This window comes from Oryctolagus cuniculus, chromosome 17, assembly GCF_051225735.1.
Source record: "Oryctolagus cuniculus isolate XC-2025 breed Fujian yellow rabbit chromosome 17, ASM5122573v1, whole genome shotgun sequence".
Lineage (NCBI taxonomy): Eukaryota > Metazoa > Chordata > Mammalia > Lagomorpha > Leporidae > Oryctolagus > Oryctolagus cuniculus.
In genome coordinates, this window is record NC_142883.1 from 37906688 (window position 1) to 37925087 (window position 18400).

The 18400-nt window shown below is 42.7% G+C and overlaps 1 protein-coding gene across 12 annotated transcripts in view; it reads right to left on the reverse strand.

The window, feature by feature from the left end:
* The window catches only part of ACACA (acetyl-CoA carboxylase alpha), a 318142-nt gene that overhangs the window by 133183 nt on the left and 166559 nt on the right, over positions 1-18400 (reverse strand). For all 12 annotated transcript variants that reach the window (XM_008271164.5, XM_008271159.5, XM_089317362.1 and 9 more), the window contains 5 exons: positions 17998-18122; positions 9655-9768; positions 8409-8522; positions 6704-6793; positions 5007-5125 (listed from right to left, as the gene is read on the reverse strand). In XM_008271164.5, the coding sequence (XP_008269386.3) occupies positions 5007-5125; positions 6704-6793; positions 8409-8522; positions 9655-9768; positions 17998-18122 (562 nt within the window). The remainder of the gene's footprint in view (positions 1-5006; positions 5126-6703; positions 6794-8408; positions 8523-9654; positions 9769-17997; positions 18123-18400) is intronic.

Here is an 18400-nt window from a genome sequence, read left to right on the forward strand (position 1 = left end):
ATAATAGAGATTTTTGCTCTCTCCTAGGGTTACCACCATAGCATAAAAAAAGAAGATTCATTGGCCGGCGCCGCGGCTCACTAGGCTAATCCTCCGCCTAGCGGCGCCGGCACACGGGGTTCTAGTCCCGGTTGGGGCGCCGGATTCTGTCCCGGTTGCCCCTCTTCCAGGCCAGCTCTCTGCTGTGGCCAGGGAGTGCAGTGGAGGATGGCCCAGGTGCTTGGGCCCTGTACCCCATGGGAGACCAGGAAAAGCACCTAGCTCCTGGCTCCTGCCATCGGATCAGCGCGGTGCGCCGGCCGCAGCGCGCCGGCCGTGGCGGCCATTGGAGGGTGAACCAACGGCAAAGGAAGACCTTTCTCTCTGTCTCTCTCTCTCACTGTCCACTCTGCCTATCAAAAAAAAAAAAAAAAAAAAAAAAAAAAGAAGATTCATTGTGATTTTTCTCTTCTTTTTTTAAGATTTACTTTATTTGAAAGATAGAGAGTTAGCAAGGTGCGGGACTGAAAGTGGAGCAGCCAGGACTTGAGCCGGCAGCCATATGGGAAGCTGGAACTGCAAGAGGCAGCTTAACCAACTAAGCCACAGTGGCAGCCCCTGTTCTAATTAATTTTTGGTCTACATTTGAGATGATCAGTGTTGGAGCCAGTTTGGACTGGAATATGGCAATAAGTGCCAAATTACTCTCTGAATTTCAAACACTTCATATGAAGAAAAAAATAGAATTATCTCATTAATAATGTCTATTATATATGGAAAAGTATTAAAGATATATAAACTAAATGTTATTAAAATTGTTTTTATCCTGTTATTTACTTTTTAAGATTTTATTTATTTATTTGAAAGGCAGCATTACAGAGAGAGAGAGGGAGAGACAGAGATTTTCCAACTGCTGGTTCACTCCCCAGATGGCTCCAACAGCTGGAGCTGGGCCAGGTCTCCCACATAGGTGGCAGGTGTCCAAGTACTCAGGCCATCTTCTGCTGCTTTCCCCGGTGCATCAGCAGAGAGATGATTGGAAGTGGAGCAGCAGAAATCTGAACTGGCACCCACAGGAGATGCCAGAAAACAGTGGCTTAACCCACTTTACCACAATGCTGGTCCCTCATTTTAGCCTTTTAAATGTGACAAATAATTTAAAATTATGTATGTGGCTTCTATTTGATAGTGCTAGTCTAGAAGTAATGATTCTCAATTATAGGTGTTAACCAGAATTTCCAAAGGAGCTTTTCACAAAGTTATCACCTGGGTTGACAACAATTAATTGATTATTTCAAAATAGCTAAGAGAATTCTGAACATTCCCAACACTAAGAAATTATGTCTGAGGGGACAGATATGCCAAGTACCCTGATACAACATGTACAATTAAAATACACTTTTTAAAGTGATCACCTGGATTCTAAATCCACAATGAATCAAACCTTGGAAGTTAGAATTCCAATATTTTTTCAAAACATTCCTCAGATATATCCTGAGAATCATTCATCTAGGGGTTAGTGGACATAACTGTGTCCCTGAGCCTTACAGGACTGGACACTGATAGTCTTCTGGGCCTTAATTTTGCAGAATGAGAGATGACATGCTTACCACCTGCTTATTCAAAGCAGTAATAGAAAGGACAGGCTGGTGTTGCGGTGCAGTGGACTAAGCCACCTGCAATGCCAGCTTCCAGGAGGGCTCCCTCTAATGTGCCTGGCAAGGCAGCGGAAGATGGCCCAAATACTTGGAATCCTACCACTCACATGGGGGACCTGGGTGTTCCTGCTGTTGGCATTGGCCTGGCCCAGCCCTGACCATTGACCAGCAGAGGGAAGATGTCTTTCCCTCTCTGTCTTGCATTCATTCTCTCTGTTACTCTGAGTTTCAAATAAATAAAATTAATCTTTTAAAAAAATAATAAAAAGGAATAAAAGAATTGGAGTTAGGGGGAAATGTTGGCAAAGTACATGACTCAAAACTAGCTAAAACTAAGAGAACCTTAGTTCTGTTGTGTTTTGAAAAAGTAGGCCTATTAAAAAGAATTTGAGGGGCTGGCGCTGTGGTGTAGCGAGTAAAGATGCTGCTTGTAATGCTGGCATCCCACAAGGACGCCAGTTCTAGTCCCGGCTATTCCTCTTCCGATCCAGCTCTCTGCTGTGGCCTGGGAAAGCAGCAGCAGATGGCCCAGATGCTTGGGTCCCTGCACCCACATGGGAGACCTGGAAGAAGCTCCTGGCTCCTGGCTTCGGGTTGGTGTAGCTCAGGCCATTGCAGCCAATTGGGGAGTGAACCAGCAGATCAAAGATCGATCTCTCTCTGCCCCTCCTTCACTTTCTGTGTAACTCTGACTTTCAAATAAATAAATAAATCTTAAAAAAACAAAAAAGAATTTGAATGGTCATTGTTCCCGTACAAATCCTTGGAAATTCCCAAATAACAGGAGTGTCTTTGTTCTTCAAGACCTCCTTGGATCATACCTGAGTTTGTGGTAAGACATGAGATGACTCAGGACGGAAGTGGTCACCAGCAAGACCAACCATGGAAGTGGAGGGGGCGAGGGGAGGCCAAGCCTAATCAGGCAGCCCATGCTTCAACCAATCCTGTCTACATAAACACTCAATATTGAAGCTAGTGGGCCTTCCTGGCAGGTAAACACACTGATGTGTGGAGAGTGATGTGCCCTGATTCCACAGGGAAAGGACTGGGAGGTTCTCCATTTAAGACCTTCCCAGATACCGCCCAACCCACATGTCTCTTCACTTGGCTAGTTGTGATCTGTATCCTTTATGATAAAACTGTAGTGTTTGAGTTCTGTAAATTATTCCAGGGAACTGCTGAACTGAGAAGGCGGTTAGACTCCCAAATGTGTAGTCAATTGGTCAGCAGTGCAGGAGTTCGGGGGCCCCGCTTGTGTCCGCACCTGAAGCGGATGCAGTTTATGGAGGGCTGAGCTTATGATGTGTGATTAGCTCTAACGGTCTGCATCAGAACGGCAGTACACCAGCTAGTGTCAGAGTCAGGTCATAATTCCATATTGCAACCAAAGTATTTGTAAGAAAATATTTTTGAAATCTTGTAAAACTAAATTCAAATAGCAAAATCTATAATAACAGATTTGAATAAACTGTACTCTAAAACCGAATGTCATTTTGTGATCAAATATGACCATCAACAAAATATCTTGTATCTAAAAAAGTATTAAATCAATATAAATTTTACCAAGATTATTTTTTCTTTTCTCCTTATCTTACACTCTTCTTCACCTTCACACCTATACCAATAATAGCAATAATCCAATAACTTTAAAATTATACACACAACCAAGGGAGACTTTCCAGAGTCTACAGGATTACAGTCTGTTCAAGTCTGCTCATTATCCACAGGCTGCATAAACCTCACATGTTCACAGGGACAGGTAAACAAGGTTTTGAAACCATATCAGGACTAACCAAGATTCACACCAGAATGTGGAAAGATGAATAAGGTTTCTTAACAAAGAAGCTACAAAGAATTTCTCTCATTTTTCAGTAATTTCCCCTCATCAAACTGTGCACATATCCTCAAATTTAAAAAGTGGGACAGAGAGAACAGCTAAGACAGGGACGGGTTGGGAAGGGAAGGACCTCAGAAGTGGCCTGCAGTCTGGCAGCCAATCACTGCCCGGAGACAAGGGCTGGAGGAGAGCAGAAGAAAAGCAGACTGTCTTGAGAATCACAAAGAGCATTAAGTGTAGCATGTAGTTCTCTACAATTATTCAAGAAATGCAGGCAAAGAAACAAGGCCTAGTGCTGAGCCCATGTGTGCCGTGAGCACTTGGCTGCTGGCTCACTGAAGGACAACCATTCGTTTCTAGAAAATGAGATTCTGAAATCCACAGAGGCAGAAATGTACCGAGAGATGCCTGCTAAATCAAGGATATATGCTTTTCTCTGCCATCCATAAGGCATTTTTGAGGTACAGAAGTGAAAGGATCTTCAGAGACAAAGAAGAAAGGCGCTTTTTCTGAAGATGCCGCTGCTCATTTGCCGACCTCTGCTGGATCAACAGTGGCATCCAGTGGCCAAAAGTCTCAGCACAGACTTCTTTGTCTCCAGAAAGGGTTTCTATTGCTCTGCACGGAGTGGCAATTCACAACAAAACCATTGCTGGTGTCTGAACCTAAGGCTCCCCAAAGACACAGGCCTTTGAAATACAAAGTGAAGGACCAAAGGCCATAAAGAAGAAATGGAGAGGAGCAGGTGAAGATTGGCAGTGGTATTTATATTTCCTGTGATACAACTAAAACACAGGAGGGATGAACACATATGTGTATGCTATTCCTAGATTTTCAATGTTGTAGCATTCCTTTTAAAAAATGAGCTTTGCAAGATAAATATTTTCATTTTAAAACCAAAGCCAAGGGACTTAGGAAGGAAAGAATAATAAAATTAGCATGGCTCATTAAATAATTTACTTGAATTTGAAAACTCTAGTTTTGAAGTATGACTTTAAAAAACTGCATCTGAACTGCTAAATTCAAGGGTCTGATTCTAGGGATAATGAATCTTGCTCAGGTATAACCTCAACACTAGCAAACACACAGAAAAGCAAGACATTCCACTCAATTTTTTTTTCTTGTTCTAATTGCTGACTTAAAATGGTTTTTAAAAAGATAGTTTTCTGGCAGAGTTCTATCAAATGAAAAGTTAGCCAATTCTCACTAACTGCAAAAAAGAGAAGGAGGAAGAGAAAGAGAGAGAGAGAGACAGACAGACAGACAGATAGACAAGGAAAGGGAGAGAAAAAAAATGTCTTCCTCAGGGATATAATACAAGCAAGAATGAGTGGTGTAATCCTAAACCTTCTTCTTGCTGAGATGGTATTTTATCTCCACAGGTCAAAGAAGTGGGCACCAAGAAGTTCTTGATTCAAATCTGCCCATTTTTGTTCTACATTTCTACATGACAAGACAGGGATCTCCCATACACAGTACTCCCCTTTACTCTTCTCTAGCTGGCTCAGGGACACGTCCCAGTTCAAACTCACCTGTTTGGATGAGATGTAGGCAGCATGAACTGGAACTCCACCACACACGTGTTGTCCTTAAGCTGGCGGTGCTGTACACTGTTCAGTTCGTAGGCAATATAAGCCCTTCGAACATACACCTGGTGAAAAAGTAATCCTCAGTCAATAAACTTCAAAAAACAGACACTAGCTGGCTCAGGAAAAAGACCATCCTGCAAAGAGGTATCTGAAGCACAAGGTGGTGGTTTGTGGTGAAAGACATCCCAAGATCTGAACATACTAGGTTTACTTAATAAAGCTGCAGTGTTAATACTATACCCATGACAACAAGCAGAAATAAAACCAGCCTGCCTCTGCTGCACAACCCGCAGAGCACCGTAACCCTTCCACACTTCCTGAAATTCTGGAGGAAACCTGATCTTTAATAAAAGGACACAGAACCGTGCCAATTAATTCATTAAACATGATCGTTTCAACAGAGCAAAAAAAGCAAGTAGTGAGAAAAGTGACAAGTTCTGACTCTGGGCCACTTAAGGAGTGAAGAGGGAAGACAGAGGCAACTGCAATACAGTTCAGCCCTTCTTAACTTACACCTTTGGGTTTCCCCCACTCCCCACTGCCCAAAATCAATCTTGACTCATTTAGATACCAGACCCCAGGCCAAAAATCCTACAGCCTACTTGACATAGAATATCTCAAACACACTAAAACTCAAGAGTTAACAGTAATGGGCTACATCTCAATAAAAAAAACCTTCAGTCCAACCACACACACTTTACAGCCTATTTGCTACGCAAGTAAAATGCTGCATGGGATTCTAGCAGCATGTGAGGTATATCATTAAATGACATGAGAGCACTTTAACATTTTGTTCAAATTTGGTATTTACCGAGGAAGATACTTCAAATACTAACCAAAGATTATAAACAAATAAGAAGTAACCCACAAGAGTTGGCAAAACATGATGATCTTATATTCTATGAAATCATCTGAAACACAGCTTTTCCTCATGTTCAAAGAAACATCCAGCTGGCAATTTTACGGCAACATTCAGGGCCCAGAATTTTATGCTTAATGAGGCAGCTTGCTGTGGTGAAACCGGGGAAGTCTCTGGAGCCAGAACACCCCTAGTTCAAGTACAAACTCCTCGACTCAATATCGAGGTGATTTGGGAGAAGTCACTCCACCTCTCAGAATCTCACTCTCTTCTTACTTCATAAAGAAATTGTAGGATTAAATGGAAAACAACAATATCAACAGCAAAAGCAAAGCACCTAAAACATAGTTCATAAATGCTGTTACTTTCTTCCCTATGAGGCTGCCTGACAATTCAAATTGTAACCAAAACCATTTTAATGTGGCCCAAATCACAATATGGTAAGGTTGCACATGATCAGCCAGATTTTTTTACCTAACAAGTTACAGGGAATCCTAATTGATCATGAAACAGAATTCAAATACCTATGAAGTAAGAACTGGAGGAAATGCTGGCAGTCATTTCCCTATGACTGGCACCCAAAAGCTGATGATTAATATGGATGAAAAATGTTGGGTAAATGTACTTGAGTAAGCACTTATCATTTCAGAGGGGAAAAAAAAAACCTACCTGAAGAACAAAGGTTATAGCCAAAGAAAAAGACCGGACATGATGGCCAGACAGAAGACCTCAGCTAGTGATGCAGGAGAAGGTCACAAGGTCCATCACCATGGACACTCACCTCCAGAGCTGCCATCCTCACCACCTGGTTGCTGTGATAGAAGAAGTTTGGCAGGACATCAAAAATAGATGTTTCAGATAGGATGAGTTTCTGGAAGGTAAAAAGATAAGCCTGAACTACTACATCCAAAAGAAAACCATTTCAATGGATGCTATTTGGATTTGAACTCTGTGTATGAATGCCATGCTCAGCTACAAAATGGGAAAAATAGTACCTATCTTCACAGGGCTCTTATAAGGACTGTAAGTTAACACATGTAAAATTATTCGTGTAATGCACTAAAAATGCATTAACTGTACACATTAAACCTAAGTGTTTGTAACTATTATTATTATCCATTCTGCTAAATACCTATACTCCCCTTCCTACTGTCTCAGTACCATACCATAATAAACCCTAGATTTGAACCTGCAGTTGAAGCCCTATTTATTTTATTTTATTTTTTAAAAGATTTATTTATTTATTTGAGAGGCAGAGTTACACAGAAAGAAAAGGAGATACAGAGATCCATCTTCCATCTGCTGGTTCACTCCCAAAATGGCCGCAACAAACAAGGCTGGGCCAGCCTGAAGCCAGGAGCTAGGAGCCTCCCCCAGATCTTCCACATGGGTGCAGGGGCCAAAGCACTTGGGCCATCCTCCACTGCCTTCCCATGTATATCAGCAGGGAGCTGAACTGGCAGTGGAATAGCCGAGACTTGAACCAACATTCACATGGGATACCAGCAAGGCAGGCCACGGCACCAGCCTCGAAACTCTATATTTTAACAATGAATTAAATAGAAAACACATCCTTCCTCTCCTTTCAGCTTCCGCAGAATAAAATCTTACAGAAACTCTGAAAATTTCTTTGACAAGATATAACAACAGAATCCTTGTTTCTAGGTATATAAATACAAAGTCACCCCTGAGAAAATGAAGTTTAAAAATAATAATCAAGTTCCTTCCAATTAGTAAAATTATCCAATAATCTCCTACAAAATTCTTTATATAGGCCGGCGCCGTGGCTCACTTGGCTAATCTTCCACCTGCAGTGCCAGCACACCAGGTTCTAGTCCCGGTTGGGGCACAGGATTCTGTCCCGTTTGCTCCTCTTCCAGTCCAGCTCTCTGCTGTGGCCCGGGAAGGCAGTGGAGGATGGCCCAAGTGCTTGGGCCCTGCACCCACATGGGAGACCAGAAGGAAGCACCTGGCTCCTGGCTTCAGATCGGCGCAGTGCACTGGCCATAGAGGCTATTTGGGGAGTGAACCAATGGAAAAGGAAGACCTTTCTCTCTGTCTCTCTCTAACTCTGCCTGTTAAAAAAAAAAAAAAGAAGCTTAATAGAAAGCATTAAAATAAAATGAGCATTCTAAAGCTTTGTCTCCTAAAGAGTAACAATTATTCACATATACACTTGATTTGAATATCAGACATCAACTAGGTCACTTAATTCTGGCCTAGAATACATTCTATTCAGAGGCACAAGAGGTAAAAACCTCAGTAAGATACTTCTGTCTGGGAAGGCCTATTTGATTTCTAAGTTAAACCACGACTCGACTGGTATTTTCATGAAGAAATATTCATAAGTGTAAATCATTTTAGAAATTCATGATATGAAACTTCATTACATGAAAAATCAAAACTGATTGATGATTTAATTAGACAGTGCAAGGGAATAAGGGGACAGGAGAGCAGGGCAGCAGAAAAGGGCTCTAACCAGGTACCTGCAGATTCTCAATGCAGAACTGGTGTCCATACATGTCAATAGCCGATAAGAAGATAGACTCCACTTGGTTATGGCGAAGCTCGTACGATGGCAAATGGGAGGCAATAAGAACCTAGAGTGAGAGCAAAATAAGAGGCGTCAGTTCCTGAGGGAGTGATTATTCTAGGCTCCTATTAGGCAGCTCTGATACAAGAGCAATAAATATAAATCTTTAAGTGCAGGCATCAAAGATAAAACAGAGACTAAGTCAAACAACTTCTAGGTCCTGTAACATAAAGCCAATGCCACCAAATACGGAATCTCGGTTGACTCTCACCGTGATTTGCGTTGTGGGCAATTTCCCGAGGGGCATGGGGGAAGGGAGAGAAAACAGCTTCCATCACGTTCCATCAGTGCATGTGATTTACCATCGCAAAGCTGCTAGTCCTGGGGACTGCATGACTAGCTGTTAATTGGGAATCAGGTCTGGCAGGGAGCAGCTGCGGGGAAGGTGGATGCTGCCTGGCTAGCCTTTTGCAACTCTGAAGTAGACAGGCAGACTAGGAAAAGCTGCTTTGACAGCCCCAGGTACTGAGCACGGAGGCGAAGTCACACCAAGGTGTGTGAGGGGCACAAAGAGTGGAAGCAGTATCACAAACAAACAAACAGGGACAACAGGGACGTGGCAGGAGCTGAATGCCCTCAGCAGGTCACTGGGAGGTTCAATAACGAGTAGCTCAGTGACATGGATACAATTCTAGAGGAGGCAGAAGGTCACTGAGCAGCTTCAAACGCTGCTTCCTCCTGGATGCCCAGCCAACTCACTGCTTCCCTGCTGAAACCTTTTGGAATGGAAATGAAGTCTACAGGGTGAAACTAACTGGACTTCTCCAGGGTGGTTCTGATTGTTAGGGCCTAAGACTCATTTCGTTCTTTCTGCTTTCCGCACTTGATCATTTCTTCTCAACTTAAAAGTTTTCATCTACTTCCAAGCTCCCTTTGGGAAGAAAGATTGAGTCTATTTCCCTCCTTCAGTTGCCTTTCCTCCTCCCGACCTGGTTTACTGTCACAGGGCTACTGGGGAGAGCAGGAAATGACAGGGGCTCAACACTAATCATTCCTTTCTCTTTAAGAAAAATACACCACAAGAAACCATTTGTTCTGAAGGCAATGTTACACGCGTAGAAAACTGTACAGTCCTTGTAAGAGGACTGAATGAAAGTTCACGGCACCCCTCCTTCAAGATAACCAACAAGTGTCCTTGCCTGGCGAGCGCGGAGTGCCACCTTAGCATTGGTAGTCTTACTGAGCTGAGTTAGCTCCGTGAGGATATTCAGCAGCTCATCAGTGAGAGTAGGATCCCGGCCACACAGCTGATCCTAGTTGTTAATGTGAAAAAGAACAACACAACCACATTAAAAACTGCAGTGCATAGGACACTGAAATGGGGGTGGCGGGGAATGCAAACAAAGTAAACATAACTGGGTTCTTAGTAAAAAATAACAGCAAACTCTGGTATGTTTATTCTAAATAATGTGATAAAAAACATCCCAGAGGAATTGCAGCCAAGGAGAGGCAATTCAGATCTCTCATTCAGATTCAAGATTCTTAATATATTTCTTTATAAGTTAACACCATAATTTTATTGTTCAGAAGAAATAATTGGAAGGGACTGAAGGGATTCTGAGCAAGAAATATCAAACGAGGGGGCAGACGTGAGGCTTACCAGTGAAGACACCCATGTCCTGTACTGGGGTACCTGAGTTAGATACTCACCTCTGACCGCTCCAGCTTCCTGCTAATGCAAACCCTGCATGCAGCAGTGACAGTACCAGTGACTGGGTTCTTTTCACCCACAGGGGAGACCTGAACTGAGTTCTCGACTCCTAATGTTGATCCAGCCCAGTCCCAGCCATTGTAGGCATTTGGGGACTGAATCAGCAGATGAGAGTTTCTTTCTCCTTCTCACTCTCTCTTTCTGCCTTTCAAATAAATAAAAAAATTTTTAAAAAGAAACAAAGGAGGTCTCAGTTTCAAGAGGTTTTAAATACTACAGAAATTAAAAGCCAGCTTGTTCCCTCTCCTATGGTTGGAAAGAAGATAAAACAAGACAAAAAGGAACCACTATGGCAGTTTTCATTACACAAACAAAATGTTCAGTATCCCAGGAGGACAAAAAACAGAAACACAAGAACAAATTATTCATTTTTACATATACATTTACTAAAAACACCATCTCACATTCTGGCAATGCTGTACCCCAAACCATCATTCTCTTCCTGTACTGAGAATCATTCCATGATATTTAAACATGGTGAAGACTTAGCTGGATTATAGCAGAAAATAAGTTCCAAGCTCCCACTATAGAACCTGTGGTTTATTCAGTATTGGTTTCTTCCTGTTTTAAAAATTAAAAAATATTAAAAAAAATCCCCACCATATTCTGAGATAAAATTTTTGGGGAATCCAGTGGAATATGAATTTATTCCTTACATTCATCCATTATCCATTCATTTTCATCTAAACCAAAAAAAAGTTGTCAACACGGTTCTTCTAAATGTCTTTCCTTTCTGAATTTTATGTGGCTAGTAGCAATGTCCTTAAGACCACATACATTAGGTATCATTTGCTTTCCTTGGACTTTGAAATAGTTACCTTTCTATGTTATTCTCTCTCTCCATCAGTGGGGCATGAAAGATCCCAGAGGGCCTTCCTGCTATCACTTTTTAAAAGAATGTTTTAATTTCTTTTCATCTATTTGAAGGGAGGGCAGAGTGAGAGAAAGTGAGAGGGAGAAGAGTAAGACCTTCCACCTACTGGTTCACTACCCAAAGCCACCAACAGTCAAGGCTGGGCCAGGCCAAAACAGTGAAACTGGAACTCCATCTGGGTCTCCCACATGGGTGGTAGGAGCTCAAACACTTGGACCACCTTCCAATGCATCTCAGGGTGCAAATTAGCAGGAAGCTGGATAGAAGTGGAGTAGCCAGGACTCAAACCTGCCTGCTGAAATAAGATGCAAGGGTCGCTGCTGTGCCACAACACTGGCCTACCTTTTCTTACCCTATACTTGTTAAGATTTATTTATTTATTTGAAAGGCAGAGTCTGAGAGAGAGAGAGAGAGAAAGAGAGAGAGAGAGAGAAACTTCCACTGCTGTTTCATTCTGGGCTGCAATGGCCAGAGCTGGGCTGATTGGAAGCCAGGAGCCAGGAGCTTCTTCCAGGTCTCCCACATGGGTACAGGGACCCAAGCACCAGGGCCATCTTCTGATGCTTCCCAGATATATCAGCTAGACTGGAAGTGGAGCAGTTGGGACTCAAACTGGCACCCATATGGGATGCTGCCCCCAACTCTGCCCATACTTTAAAAAAAAAAACAAAACAAAACTTATTACCACTTTTTAATCACCTCTCCTCTTGGCTGTCAGTCTTCTTGAGGAATCTCTTTCATACTTAACGTTCCCCATCTCAGGGACACTATTTACAGTCCTTTATCATAGTGGAATAAATAAAGGTGTGTGCCCTTGGCACACTCCATCCATGTCACAAAGTTTCTCAAACTTATTTATTTATTTTTTTTGAGAAAACAATTCAAAAAATGAGTCTGGTTTGCCCAGCCCACCAACATGAGGTCTGTTCCAACTATCCAGAATCGTTAAGACTCATGATGGAATTTATAGTTAAGGAAGTGAAAGTGTTATTTTTACACATTTAATGCCAATAATTTACTCATCTGAGTGAGAATAAGGTGCTATTAAAGTAAAAATAAGTCCAAGATTCTGTTGCAACAGTCACATAATAAGGGCCTGTTCCAACCCTAGGCATAACAGCAAAGGGTGGAAGAAAAAGCAGAAAAGACTCATCTTTTACTGAGAACTAACGAACAAAAGAGAATTTCAGGTGGATATGTAAACTCACCAGAAATAAGATCATAAACAGGACAGAGACAGAATAGTGGGTAGGGAAACCAAGGCAACTGAATTCCCCCTTTCCTAATGTCCCCAATGAACACATTCTCTTTACAGAGGTACCTATTTCAACCATCAGAATGTCCCATCGAAAGATCCAAAAACATGGTGTGTGTTGGGTTACATTACAACTCGGCTATTCTGCATACAGCCAGACTACAATCTCAATGTTGACAGCAGACGTCAATATGACTAATAAGAACCTTAGTCACTTCCCCTACCTATACCAGATTTGATATGTAATGTTTTCCTTTTAATGGAAATCTAGCTTGTCTTTAGAGATTAAACTTAAAAAACAAGAAAAAGTTGTCCTCTTGTTTAACCACTTAAAAAAATAACACAAAGCAAAATACACAACACCATTTTTTTTTAAGTGGAGAAAGGAAAGGCACTAATAAGCAATTTTAAAAGATTTATTCATGGGGCTGGCGCTGTGGTGTAGAGGGGAAAGCCGCTGCCTGAAGTGCCAGCATCCCATATGGGCACTGGTTCAAGTCCTGGCTGCTCCACTTTCGATCCTGTTCTCTGTTATGGCCTGGGAAAGCAGTAGAAGATGGCCCAGGTGCTTGGGCCCCTACACCCACATGGGAGACCTGGAAGAAGCTCCAAGCTCCTGGCTTTAGATTGGCTCAGATTCAGTCATTGCAACCACCTGAGGAGTGAACCAGCAGATGGAAGAAATAAAAAATAAATAATAAAATAAATTAAAAAATAAATATTTTTTTAAAAGATTTATTTATTTAAGAGGCAGAATGACAGAAACAGACAGACATATTCCATCTACTGGTTTACTCCCCAAATGCCCACAACAATCAGGGCTCAGCCAGGCTGAAGCCAGGAGCCAAGAACTCAATCCAGGTCTCTTACAAGGGCAGCAGGAATCCAAACATCTGAGCCATCATCTGCTGCCTCCCCAGCACATTAACAGGAAGCTGGATCTTAAGCGCGAAATAGAGGTGGAGATACCTCCGATATCAGAGTGCAGGTTCAAGTCCCAGCTGCTCTGCTTCCAATAGAGCTTCCCACAAAGTACCTGGGAAGGCCCAAGTACTCGAGTCCCTGCCACCCACATGGGAGACCAGGATGAAGTTCCAGGCTCCTGGCTTCAGCCTGACCCAGCCCTGCTTTTGGTGGCCATTTGGAGAGTGAACAGTGGCTGGAAGATCTCTTTGTCACCTAGCCTTTCAAATAAATAAATAGAAATGTTAAAAAAAAAAAAAAAAAAAAAGCCCAGAGTAGCAACAACTGGAACTGGCATTCCAATACGGGATGTAGGAGTCTCAGCTGGCAGTTTAACACACAGTGCCACAACACCCACCCCGATCCACATTTGAAACGCTCCTAGTGTAAACCCAATCAGAGGCTCAGATGCATGGCATCACTCACACAGAAGCAGGGTTTACAGTAGGCTCCCGAGTGTGGAAGGTGACACAGATCAGAAAGAAAACAAACAGTGAGTGACAACTACTCAGCATCAAGGTGGCTACAGGATATAACATGACTAGCTAGACAGCAATGAGGATGTTGATACTTTAAAAAAAAATTTCTTTATTTGAAAGGCCGAGCAACAGAGAATGAGGAAGAGAAAGAGAAATCTTCTATCCGCTGGTTCACTCTCCAAATGCCTGCAACAGCCAGAGGCTAGGCTAGGCCAAAGTCAGACCTAGAACTCCATCTAGCCCATGCAAGTAAGTGGTAGGGACCCAAATACTTGAGCTATCCTCTGCTGCCTCCAAGGATGCACACAATCAGGAAGCTGGATTGGAAGGGGACTAGTCAGCACCCTGAAAGGATGTGGACATCCATGCGGCAGCTTAACCCCCAGGCCACAGTGCCCTCCCCAGATGTTGAGAGTTTTTATTTGCACCGAAAGTTTAACTTAGCTAAAGAATCCCTTAAGTATCTCTAAGCACACAAACACGGTGTCCTAGGTTCTAAGAGTTTCCTTTTGAAGTTAAATTTAAGACAGGAGGCCGGCGCCGCGGCTCACTAGGCTAATCCTCCGCCTTGCGGTGCCGGCACACTGGGTTCTAGTCCCGGTTGGGGCGCCGGATTCTGTCCCGATTGCCCCTCTTCCAGGCCAGCTCTCTGCTGTGGCCAGGGAGTGCAGTGGAGGATGGCCCAGGTGCTTGGGCCCTGCACCCCATGGGAGACCAGGAAAAGCACCTGGCTCCTGGCTCCTGCCATCAGATCAGCGCGGTGCGCCGGCTGCAGCGCGCTGGCTGCGGCGGCCATTGGAGGGTGAACCAACGGCAAAGGAAGACCTTTCTTTCTGTCTCTCTCTCTCATTGTCCACTCTGCCTGTCAAAAAAATAAAATAAAAAAAAAAAACTTAAATTTAAGACAGGAGAAGAACTTTCAAGAAGTAGATTTACTACTGGTCGTCCAGACTTTGTTCTCAAATGTTCCTCCAAACAGAGGAAACCTGGCAGTCTCTTGGTCTGTCACTTGATACTCTGCTCTTCAGACAGGGTGCCCAAAAATCCTTGAGACAACCTACTGCAAGTAAGTTAAGGCAGCCAGAGAAAGGCAAGAAGGTATCTTCACTAGAGCGGCCCGTGTCCTACCTTGGTGCAAGATTGGTTTGCTTGATCTTTCCTACCAGGTTTAAAACTGCCAGAAATCATCATCTAACACAGAGAACTGCACTGTCCACATTCCTGCTTCTAGAAAGCACACATTGGAATGCTGAGCACATAACCGTCAGGGCTCCAAGGGGAGCAGAGAAAGGGGAACCAGCAGAGAAGACAGGCTGCGGGAATTGAAACGCCACCGTGTCCAGGTGACATCTGCAAAGACAGGGAGGCCATAAAGAGTTATCCAAACGACTAAAATTACTTTTACCAGCTATCCCTATTAATGCAGATGTGGGGGAGGGGAGCAGCTGGCCGCGTCAAAGAGGAGGGGGAGGCATGTCTGGCATTCAGAAAAATCAGATCAGAAAGGAGCACCTTCTGAGGTTTTTTTCCCCTGTTCTTCAAGTCCCTGCTAGCTGCAAGCCATATCAATTAATTTATTGATTTCTATATGTCTAAGATGTGGTGAAAATAACAGATATTGCAAAAAGAAATTGGTAATATGAAAGCCCACAGATACTATTATGTTTAATATTGAGTCCTGCTTTGTTTTTTGAAGAAAAATGTGAAGATGCCAAAATAAAGAAAAAGCGTATCTGGCTTCCTGGGTCAGATCTTCGACCTGCCTTCTCCTCCCTTTCCCCTCTGCTCTTCATGCAAACCCAAACATTCTGAAACAGCTCTTTTCTCCCAAAGAGCTCAGCCTGCTGGAAAGAAAGTTTGAGTAGGACCCATGCAGGTAAGAAGTGATCTGGATGACCAGGGTGGGGAGAGGGGGTGGGGGAGGGTAAGAATGGCACAAGGCAGAATCCCATTGGCTTCTGCCTGTCCTCACTGGCAAGAACAGAAAGCAAAGCCTCAAACCAGTTCTCTGACAGGGCCCAACGCCTCTGCAGCACCCCCCGTGTAATTACACACTTGAGTGACTGGACTCTGAAGAAAATTGAAGGCCTGAGCTCCGAACAGCTGCCATTTTCTCTCTCCATCACACCAGCGTGATTACTTGAGAAATGAACAGCCCCGGCTCAAAGCTACTCCAGAATTCTCAGAGGAAATATGGCTCCGTGTTCCAATAATGAGATTCTTAAGGCAAGCGTTACTTACAATCACTCCGCAAAAGGAGCGAGCCGAGCCCCTATATCTTACAAATTAGAATTTAAGAAACCCAGCGACAGTCTTGGACGATCATTACTCTTCGGCTGCTCCAAGGATTCTGGGCTTTGGTCTATTTTTAGTGCAGAAAACTGTTAAGTTCTTAAAAAGGTAATCATAATAAGACGAAAAACTCTCCAGAACTTGCTTCTTATAAAGGCAAATTTGCCCCATTTTAGGTTGAAACTGATGAATTCCTCTACCCCTAATCTTTACCCTTTTCTGCCAGAAACTCTTGGCTTTATCCAAAAGAGCATTAATAACCCTTGAATTAAAATTAAACACACACACACATATACACTAAATAACGAGATTTCCTCCCTCTTTTGATTAAGAAAAAAAACTTAGCAAGTTGCCAAAGACAAAATCGTTTCTTTGCTGAAACCTGTCACTTGGGGAAGCTGAAATATCACATAGTGCTAACAGATTCTTTTTCCTTTCTCAAATGCATCTTCCGGTTTTCCCACCATCTAGTCATTCTGGGGTAGTAAAGGTAAAGAACTCTCCCTATAATTACATAATTTACAAAGTGGCTGTTCTAAAAACTGTTACATCCTTTAGAGTTAACCAGTTGGGTAGATAACTGAGTGAGTGGCACTGCTGTTAACCAGAAATGTAAGGTAGACACTTTCCCTTCATTCTGAAGTATGAAATAAAAGATGGCAGTGAAGATTTATGGTTTTGTTCCCCTCCAAGACGAAAGGATGGAATTAAGGTACCAGCAATGCCAACTCCACAAAGGGACAGGAAAGGACTCTCTAGGAATGAAAAGGCACTACAGTCCCCCTTAAAGACAAAAAGACAGCAGAAGGGCAACTGGTCAGGACCACCGGGTGAGGGGCTCTAAGAACAATTCTATTGTTCACGGATTCCTAGAAGTAACTCAATCACAGATCTAGGTGCCAAAGATTTATAAACCATCTTTAAAACTCCTTAGGTTCACAAGCATTCTACTGGCTGCTCTAATAAATATACATTAGTCTGCTTTATACTGACAAGTCTCATCCCTCATTCCCATTTTCTAGTAATTCTTATATTTCTAATTTAGGGGGACAAAGCATATATCTATGATCAACACAATAATCTCAGCTTAGATTTCATATAAATAAAATAAAGGAGACAAAAAAGATAAGGGATACATTTAAATGTTTTTGGTGAGAGCATTACCAGACTTCTAACAGTTCTGCTTTTTTCCCCCCTAAGTTTTTGATATGAAAGCCACTGCTTGCATCTACAAAGTAAATAAGGGTTAAAGTAAGAAGTAGACTGGCTAGGTAAAATTATGTTTTTTTTAAAAGATGTATTTGTTTATTTGAAAGGCAGAGTTTCAAAGGGGGGGGGGAAGGAGAGACAAACAGAGATCTTTCATCTGCTGGTTCACTCCCAGATGGGCCAGGGCAAAGCTAGGAGCCTGGAACTCAATCCAAGTCTCCCATGTGGGTGGCAGGGACCCAAGTACTTGAGTCATTCTCTGCTTGTTTCCTAGGCACATTAGCAGGGAGCTGGATCAGGAGCAAAGAAGCCAGGATATGAACCTGTGCTCATATGGGATGCCAGCCTTGCAGTAAGCAGCTTACTCAGCTATGCCATGCTGGCTCCAAGACTAAATTTGAAAGATACCATTATGATGATAACAGGAATGAAGAAGCCCAAGGCATTTGTTGAGTCGAGATTTGAGTTCTTGTGCAATATTACATGCAGAGTAGCCAGAATAGTTTCTTCCTAACTGGAAAGTCCCTTCTTATCAAGAACAAAGGTAAACATAAGAAATTGTTAATCCACAACCCAAGACCTACTCATCCCATAATTATGAAAGACGGTACTTTTCTCTCCCATCACAGCCATCAGAAAGAAGAAATAATTTACGCATATCACAAACCATCCTCACAAATTTTAGGAAATGGTACTCACAATAAGCATAGTAACCAGAAGATTCTTCTTGGTGACTTGAGCATGAGAGAAGATGTAGTTCAAGACAGTGTTCATGTCACTTTTGTTCTCCTCCCGAAGGGCAAACACACATTTGTCATAGTGACCTGCAAGCAACAAAAAGAATTGGTTCTCAGCCATGTATGAAGGTTCATATTTACGTGCTATTTGTTTGTTTTTAATGTCAACTGGTAAGCAAGAATTTTCTTAGATGGAAGCTGGCAGTGTAGTTGACTAAATGGAACACTGAACAAGAAGTCAGGCATCTGGACCTAAGACCTGGGCTCAAGGCCTAGCTCTTAGCAACTTCTATGTGCCTGTGGGCAAATGATTTGACTTCTCCAGGCCTCAATTTCATTATATTAAAAAAATCAGGCAGATGGGT